The sequence below is a fragment of the Acinonyx jubatus genome, chromosome A2 (genome assembly GCF_027475565.1).
Source record: "Acinonyx jubatus isolate Ajub_Pintada_27869175 chromosome A2, VMU_Ajub_asm_v1.0, whole genome shotgun sequence".
Taxonomy (NCBI): Eukaryota; Metazoa; Chordata; class Mammalia; order Carnivora; family Felidae; genus Acinonyx; species Acinonyx jubatus.
The window spans coordinates 155,873,468-155,882,361 of NC_069383.1; the positions used below are offsets into that span (position 1 = coordinate 155,873,468).

The 8,894-nt window shown below is 59.5% G+C and overlaps 1 protein-coding gene across 4 annotated transcripts; it reads left to right on the top strand.

Annotated features, from left to right (window-relative positions):
• Nucleotides 1–313: 313 nt before the first annotated feature.
• Nucleotides 314–8,822, top strand: PALM3 (paralemmin 3). 4 transcript variants are annotated; one of them, XM_053219761.1, is made up of 8 exons: nt 314–545; nt 3,022–3,070; nt 4,091–4,171; nt 4,737–4,879; nt 5,020–5,104; nt 6,591–6,636; nt 6,760–8,219; nt 8,502–8,822. In XM_053219761.1, exons 1-8 carry the CDS (start codon nt 505–507, stop codon nt 8,580–8,582), a joined length of 1,986 nt encoding a protein of 661 aa, XP_053075736.1. In that variant the 5' UTR covers nt 314–504; the 3' UTR covers nt 8,583–8,822. The 4 variants fall into 4 exon arrangements, with proteins under 4 accessions (XP_053075736.1, XP_053075735.1, XP_026905824.1 ...); XM_053219760.1 differs by having other exon boundaries at nt 8,621–8,822; XM_027050023.2 differs by having other exon boundaries at nt 318–545; nt 6,760–8,019; nt 8,053–8,822.
• The last annotated feature ends 72 nt before the right edge of the window (nt 8,823–8,894 follow it).

Consider the following 8,894-nt stretch of genomic DNA (forward strand, 5'->3'; position numbering starts at 1 on the left):
AGTCCCTCCCTCCCCACCAGGGTCCAGGAAGGGAGGGGCAATCGTGCATAAGAGTATCCCACACGTGTGCTACGCCATGAGGCTCACATGTTGGTGACCCTTGGTGGGCAGCTGGACTTGAGGCGTCTGGGGTGCCAAGTGCAGGTGCCATTCCCTGAAGGGGGTCAGCGACTCCCCGTTCTCACCCACACACTGCACCACGCGCGTGAGAGTGTGTTTGCTGCGAGGCAGCCAAGTGCGGCAAGGAGGCCAGTGGCTGGTAAATAATTTATCAGGACAGCTGATAGTACCTCCCCAGAACTGCCCGCCAGCCCCCAGCCCCCCTCGCCCCGTTTGCCTCCTGCCTCCTGACCCAAACCAGCTGGACCAGCTCTCCCGGTGCCCGCCTGCAGCCCCCCCCCCCCCTTCGCGCCAGCCAAGTCACAGTCTCCAGGGCACCTTCAAGCAAACGGGTGGGGGGTCCTGATCTTGGAGACCCAAACAAAGGTGGGCTTCCGGGCAGAGATGGCCCTGCAGAGCCAGCTGTGGTCTCCGGCCACACCCATGTAAGTGTCCTGGGTGGGGGGGAGGGGGGCGGGTGCGCAGGGCCTGGGAGGGTCACTGGCCTTTCCACGGGGTGAGAGCCCCAGCTGGCCTCTCCTAAGGGGAACAGGGGGAGCGGAGAGAGGTCAGCAGGCAACCCCGCAGGCTCTTCGGATCCCTCTCCCCAGAGTCGGGTTGGAGATGTGGACCTCCGCTTTCTTTTTTCCGGGATTTTTCCACTGGCAGTCTTCAAGCTCAAAGTCCAGGCTGGGGGGTGGGGCTAGGACTGGGGGGCCAGGAAACGCCAGGGTTCCTCACTCCCATGTTTTGCCTCTTGAAACACCCCTCAGCTTCCAGGGTAGGAAGAAATGCTTGAGATACAACAGAGAAAGTTAACAGCTGCCCAACTGGGAAAGGTGATGGCAAAATTGCAACCATCACCGGCTTAATGAAAGGGCCACCCATTGCTCCTGGTGACAACAGGCCATAGCCACGAACCGTGTTCTTGTAGAGTTGGAGATAAACAATATCAAATGGGGTGTGCCGAGGGTTTTAACATTCAAGGTTTGAGGGCCTTTTAAAGTAAGAGGGTGGAGGGGCTCCAGAGGTTTGTAAAGAGTTCTGGAAAAGAGTTTCCCCCCAGGGACCCCAATTTGGTTCCTCACTCTTTTGGGTCCCCTGATGCATTATTCACCAACTACAAACCTGGTTGCCTAGCAACGGGAACCTGATCACCCCCCCCCCTTCCCCCCAGCAAGGAAGAGGCAAGGAGATTACATCTTGGGAATGGGACAGCAGAGGGAGGATGTCAGCCCTCCCCCAAGGGCAAACCTATTAGTAGGGGGTCTGGGCTCCCTTTGGGATACCCTGCAAAGCATGACTTCAGCCCCCTGCCCCGAGTGAAATCGGGAACCCCCAGGCTGATCTCTGGCCTCCTGGCTGCCAAGACAAAGATGCCTGGACTCCCCCTCTTCCCCGGCAGCGTTCCCAGTATTTGAGGCCTGAGAGCCCTGAGTTCTGATCCTGACTCAGCGACCTTAGACAAGTCTTTTCACCACTTCTTGGAGCCTCAGTTTCCCCATCCATAAAATAGGGACAGTCGTACTACTTGCCTCCCAGGATCTTTGGAAGGATTAAATGCGTTCCTACAGGCATAGCATGTAACAGCACCTGGAACATGGTATGCGCTGGCTAATGGTTGGCTGATTTTATTGTCAGAATATCAACTCAGCAAAGAGTGGACAACAGTGTCTCAAGATCAGGGCAGGGAGGGAGAGGCGGGGGTGGCTGGGAGGGCCTGGCGGAAGCCCTGTCGAGCACTTAGAGCACTATAGATAGTAAGGGCTAAGTATCCGCACTATTATGTCTTTATGGTGTGGCCAGGGAAGATCTGGGAGGCCCCGGCAGAGTTTGGGCAATGAGGCTAATGCTCACCCAATGGAGTTAGTGCTCAAATTAATAAATGTTTGAGGGCTTGCCCTGTGCCCTCCCTGGGCTAAGTGTCAGGGACAACAGACAAATAGAGGCATCCTTCTAGATACTGGCCTATGAAACGCCTCCAGGTAGGGGGTACTCGATGCACATCTGCGATGACAAGTTAACGTAACAACATCTGTCCCCTAAGTGTCCTGAAGTACCACAGTCAGCCTCTTGCTTCCAGGGAAGCACAGAAGGGGCAGCTCTGGAGCTGGAAATCGGGGATCCTGGGGTGCTGCAAGGAAATCAACAATGGCGGCATCTCAGGTTAAACCTTAAACAGCAAGACCCTTCTGTCTCCTCCCAGCTCAGAGTCCAGCGCTAGGCTACATGTCCTGGTAACATTTGCTCCCAGGGAGGGGATTTGGCAGGTAGCTCCATAGTTACCATGGGGATAGCATGCGTCCATGGTGGGATGGACGCTTCTCTCCCCAGACTCCCTCAACCCCTGGTGCTTAAGGTATCCTGGGTAGGAGCTGAGGTCCAGAGAGGGTATAGAATTGGAAAGAGACACACAGCATGTTAGGGGCCTGGCAGGATTTGAGAGTATCTGAGGGCCAGCCTGGAAATGCTCCTTATAAATAACCATAAACATTATTAATCATGGGAATTATTAAAGTTATGAATGATAATAAATGATGCTACTGTTTTAGGAACGCTATGTCCATTTTTTCCCCCTGCATGGAGACTTCCTTGCAAGGGCACCTCTCTATAAGGTGAGGATCAAGCTATTCTGACCCATTTTACAGATGAGGAAACTGAGGCTCAGAGAGGTGATGTCAAGCCTAGGAAGGGCTTTAGCTCAGCTTGTCAGCGTCTCTGCTCTCTCCCCCTCATAGGACCCCCTGCCCTCTACTCCCAACACCTTTCAGTTGCAGAGGGGAAATAGAGGAAAATACTGGGCTTTAGTTGGTTTCCAAGCAGCTCAGGGATCTTGACCCAGAAAGGGGCATTCAGGAGGTGGCCTGCCGAGGGGTGGGGACCTGGGAAGACCCCCTCCCCAGTCTCTGCCCTCTTCTACAGGCCCATGGCCGAGAGCTCCCTCTACCGGCAGCGGCTAGAGGTCATTGCTGTGAGTTACCCCTCCTTCCCCACCCTCCACCCCCACCCCCGCTTCTGGCGCCCCCCTCCACCACCCCTCCCCTCCTTCCCCGCATCCTGGGCACTCCTAGCCATTCCCCAGGTTTCTTCCTCGCCTCTCTCTCATCCAGGGAAGCAGGCCTAAACCTGTGAAGTGAGGAGGGGGGGTGGGCAGCACCCTCAGCTCCAGCCCTGCCTTGGAGCGCCCCACCTAAATCCTCAGGCCCCTCTGCTCCCCAGTTCCTCTGTCTGGTCGCCACCACCCCCAGAATGGTGAGGCTGTGCACCCCACACTCCCAGAATCCACATCCGATGCTCCATTCTTGAACCTCGGTCTCTCAAACACCTCATGTCTGAACCCCATCTCTATGAACCCCCATCTCAATCATCCCTATCTCTCTGCTCCCCCACTCCTGCGCCCCCATCTTTCTGGATCCCATCTCAACACCCTGGCCTCTCTAAACCCCCATCCTCCTGACCCTCAGATCTGTACCCCATCCCTCTGAACCCCTATCTCACCAAGTCCCCTCTCTCTGCTCTCGACTTCTCGCCCTTCATCTCTCTGGACCTCATCTCCACGCCCCAGTCTCTCCGCGCCCCCCCCCCCATCTCATCACCCCCTTCCTCTGATATCTAGACCCCCATTATCTCTGAATCGCCTCTCTCGTGACCCCGGATCTCGGACCCCCCCCCCCACAGCTCGGTCTCCCTTTGGGATCTCCATCCGAAGGCCACACCCCCTTCCACAGACCCCCCCCCCCCCCATTCGGCGCCGGCGAGGCCTCCGCAGCATCTCGGGCGCGGCCGGCCCCGCCCCCGCCGCCCCGCCCCCACCCGCTGCTGAGTCAGCGCCTCCGCAGCCCCCTACCCGCCGGGGGCCCCGACGTGCGCTCCGCCGCCCCGCCCCGTTCGCAGCCCCGGGAGTCCCGGGAGCCCCGAGGAGGAGGGCAGGCGGAAGGGGAGGTGGCGGCCCCGCCCGGCCCGCGGGCAGCTCCGGGTCCTCTGTGCGCAGGAGAAGCGGCGGCTGCAGGAGGAGATCCGCGCCGCGCGCCGGGAGCTGGAAGAGGAGAAACTCCGCGTGGAGCGGCTCAAGGTTGGGGGCGGGCGGGGGCGCCTGTCAAGCCTGGGCAACGAAGTGGGGGTATCAAGGAGAGTCGGTCTGGGGGATCATGGGAGGCTCTGTCCAGTTTGGGTGGGGGCAGCAGGGGGTATTGGTTCTAGCTTAGGCGGGCGTTTTTCCTCTGCTTGGGAGAGCGGGTGGTGGGGCGGGGGGGGGGGGGTGGTGATAATGATGGGGACATTTGTACCACCTTTGGGAAGAGTATGGGGACAGCGAAGGTGTTTGCCCAGCTTTGGGGTAGGGAGGGGCCCATAGAGACGTTGATTTCATCTCTGGGAGTGCCTGTCCCATTCTGGAAGGGGTGGGGAGATGAGGGGTGTTTTGTTCCAGCCTGGGAGAGCTCTAGGCTGGTATTGGGGTGTCTGTCCCACCTGGCAGTGTTGAGGGGGGGATCATATGCTCACCTGAAGGAGAGATGTCTGTGCCGTCCGGGTGGTTTTGGACAATAAGAAATCTTCCCAGCTCGGGGATTAGGAGGGAGCCCTCCATGGGGTGGGGTAGCCAGTATGCACAGCCAGAGCTCCCCTCCCGTGCCCAGAGGAAGTCTCTCCGGGAGCGTTGGCTCATGGACGGGACAGCTGAGGAGCCGGAGCAGCAGGAGGACTCCACCTCTAAAGACCCCCAGTCACCTGAGGGCCAGGCTCAGGCCCGAATCCGCAACTTGGAAGACAGCTTGTTCACGTGAGTTGGGCCTCTGCCTGCTGGCTTTGCCGGCCTGGCTAGGCCAGGGCCCCAGGTCCACACCGGGGAAGTGGCACATTGAGGGGGCCTTGGCGTTGAGCCTGGGGGCCTGGCTCCCAGCAGCCTCCTCTCTCCCTCAGACTCCAATCCCAGCTGCAGCTGTTGCAAAGTGCATCCACAGGTGCCCAGCACAAGTCCCCCGGCAGGCCCACCTGGCGTAGACAGGTGAGAACCGGGGGCGGGGGAGCAAATGGGAGGGGGCGAGGTGCGGCCAGCAGGGACCAAAGCGGGCCTTTTCCAAGTGCCCTTTAACCTCTAAGTCCTCTGCTGTTTCTCTGCTCTGTGGTCTCGGGCAAGCCGCTTTCGTTGTTCAAGCCTCAGTTTCCCTATGTCTAAAATGAGAGGAACGACAGCACACACGTGGAAGAGGCACGGGGCGGGGGGGGGGGGGGGGTTGGGTGGGTGGACATGATCCTAGGAACAGGCCTGGGGAAGTTTTGTTGTGACACTGCTAATGCCAGAATGAGGAATGTGGTGGGAAAATGGGGGGTGCAGTGCTCGTGGAATTTGTTCTTTTCAAAGGGAGGAATGGGTCACCATGAGATGCTCTTGTGATCTGAGGCATCCACACGGGTTTCTGTTTTGGTAGCACCTTTATTAAGATTCCCAGGTGCCTCTGGCAGGGCAGAGGGCCAAGAGACCTGTTAATGGATCTGGGAAGAGTTTGTTGGGTTTTTAGTATAGGCCACGAGTTTCTTGCTAGAGAAGAGCCCACTATCCAAGAGCCTGTGACAGGGGAGCCCTGGGCATGGGAGGAGCACAGAGGAATCACCCGAGTGACCCAGGAAGGCTTCCTGGAGGCCGTGGTATCTGGATGGAGTCTGCTGGGGACCAGGCAAGAGGGGAAAGAGAATTCCAGGCAGAGGAAACAGCCCACACGAAAGCCTGGAGGCTGGAAAGAAGATTCTTACCTTATAGGGAACTGTGAGGAGGAGATCCCTGGGGTTTGACCGAGCAGGCTGCCCCCACTCCCTGCTTCTCTGAGCCCATTTTCATACTCTTGCCCTTTCCCTCACTCTACTACAGCAACGCTGACCCTCTTTTCTAGTCCTTGACCTTGTCAGCTCATTGCAGCCCCAGGCCTTTTGCACTTGCTCTCCCCTCTGCCTGGAATGGCTGTATCTACCTCTTGAGCCTCGAGGCCAGCTCCTCTCACGCTTCAGGTCTCTGCTCAATGTCACTTCCTCCTAGAGGCCCTCCTGCATCTTCTACATAAAGGAGGCACCCCACCACCTCCCAGGCTCTCTGTAGCCCCTCGTCCTACTTTTTGTTTTTTCCTGCCATAGTCTTTCTCACTCCTGACATTACAGATTTATTTGTGTTTATGTTTATACCCCACCCCCTAGAACGTAAGTTCCAATAGCAAAAGGCTTAAGTAAGTGTCCCTTGTCCACAGCAATCTCAGTAGCTGACGGAATAGGTTCCTAATACAGAGCTGTTGGCCCATGAACACAGTATTGACTAAGCACCTACTATGTGGGGGCACTTGAGCAGAGAGCGGTAAGACAGATGAGGAAGGCTGAGGGGGGTGTGGTCCTGAACTTGATGGAGGAGCCATGGAGGGTGTCTGGGTTGGGGAGCGAACCAGCACGCAGGGAGGTTGGAGGTGGAGACGCTGGCTGGCCTCACCTTGTCTCTGTTACCCCTGCAGGGTCATCGACCTCTCTCCCAGCCTACCGTGGAGGCAGGTCCCACAGGTGGGTGTTTGGGCCCCAGGTCTGGGGGTCCCATGAAGAGGGGCCTGAATCTGGGGGGCCAGGATCTCACTCTGTCTCCTCTCCTTTCCTGTCTCCTCTCCTTTCCTCCCCTTACTCCCCAAGGCCACACTGATCTGAGCAGGAGAGCCTCCCTCCCAGCTGGACCAGTGGACACCTCCCCAGAGTCCCCCTCTGAGCCCAGAGATGAGGCTGTCAGGGTTCCACCCACCCTGAGGCTGTTCCCTGGGGTAGCAGGGGCCTCCTCAGAAGCCAACGGCCCCTGCCCTGGACCCAGCCCCGCTGCAGAACAGGGGCCGAGTCAGGGGCTGGCAGCATCTGAGGGGGGCGTGGGTGAGGCCAAAGGAGGGGGCGTGGTGGAGGTGGTATGGGAGGGGCTGAGGGCCACAGAGGACTGTGCCACGGAGGCCACGGGCCCAGAGCTGGAGGCTAAGGTGGAGGAAATGGTGCTGGAGGCCATTGGGGACAGGCAGGAAGCTGCCTGCCCAGAGCCCCCGTCCTGGGTGAAGGAGGACAGGGGCATCGTGGAGGTGGTCTGGGAGGGGGTGGGGGGGCCGCAGAGCAGCGACTCCGAGGCCACAGGGGAGGGGGGCAGGGGCCAGAAGGCCGCGCAGACCAGCTCCCCGAGGCTCCAGGTGAGGCTAGAGGGAGCAGCTCCTGGAGAAGGCGGCATCCCCAGGGGCAGCTCTGACGGTGATGGGCCAGGGGGCTCTGGAGGAGAGGAGGGGTCCTTCATTTGGGTGGAGAGGGTGACCCTCAGCGAAGAGTGGGAGGAGCTGGGGGAGGAGCTGGTCGTGGAGGGGTTGGAAGGGCCAAGGGCACAGGGAAGCGGGGGAGGGCCTGAGAGTCCACTGGGGGTGGAGAGGGGGGCAGGGGAGGATGCCTGGGGGGCGGGAAGGAGCCAAGCAGAGGAACCGGTGGAATCAGTGGGCGAAGGAAAGAAGGGGACTGAGGAAGAGGCAGGGGCAGACGTGTCTCTGGTGGGGGAGAGGGGGGGAAGCGAGGGCTCTTTGGAGCCAGAGAGGGGAGGAGGGGAGGAAAAGCTGAGGAAAGCAGTTGAGGAACCACTGTCAGCCGCAAGAAAGGCAGTTGAGGGACCTTTGAGGGCAGAGAGGGAAAGAGGTGAGGGGCCATTGCGAGTAGAGCAGAAAGATGAAGAAAAACTAGAGGCGACTGAAGAACCATTGGTGACAGAGGGAAAGGAAGGCGAGAAATCACTGGAGGCAGAGAAAGGAGGAGGTGAGGCGCCATCGGAGGCAGGGAGAACAGGAGGTGAGGCACTATTGGGAGCTGAGAAAGGAGGTGAGGCGCCATCGGAGGTAGAGAGAGGAGGGGAGGTGTCACTGAAGGCAGAGAGAACAGGACGTGAGGCGCCACTGGGGGCAGAGAAAGGAGGAGGTGAGGCGCCACTGGGGGCAGAGAAAGGAGGAGGTGAGGCGCCGTCGGAAGCAGAGAGAGGAGGGGAGGCGTCACTGAAGGCAGAGAAGACTGACGTGGTTGAAGAAGATCTGAGTCCAGAAGAGCAGAGAGAGTCCGGAGGAGGAAAGGAATGTCAGGCAGAGGAGGTGAGTGAGGCAGGGGCTTCCTTGGGGGCCAAGGAAGAGTCAAGGCCGGAAGAGGAAGGACCACAGCCCCAGGAGAAACAGGAAGGCTCCCTGGAGGAAGAATCTGTAAGGCCCCAAACCCCTGCTGAGGGCCAGGGCCCCTCAGGAGACGCCACCACCCCCCTCCTGGCAGAGACCCCAGCTCCAGAGCAGCCTGCCGAGTGCCAGCCACTGCTTCAGGTGGAAGGGCCCAGGGCCAACCCTAGTGCCCGCCCCGTGCCCACCTATGCACCTGCCCGGCAGCCCGAGCCACCTGCCCCTCCCGAGGGTGAAGAGGCAAGTGGCCCTAAGCAAAAGACGTGCCAGTGTTGTGTGGTCATGTGAGCCCACACCCTCCACCCCACGCCCGGCTCCTCTCACAGCTACCTCGGCCTCTTGGCATCCAGCAGCGGGTCCCGGACACAGACAGGGCACCACGGGACCGGCTGTGGCACCTGGCAGCCAGCTGGCCCGCTCGTCCACCTCCACCTGGGCTTCCGGACCCCTTGCCCACTGCCTGTGACCCCGGCTCCCTTCTACGACAAAGCCTTTATACTTGAAAATAAAAACGTTAAAGCATTCGGACAGTTGGGTCTGTGTGTGTGGTGTGTGTGTGTGTGTGTGCGTGCGCACGGAACCACCTCGCCGTCCCCTGGT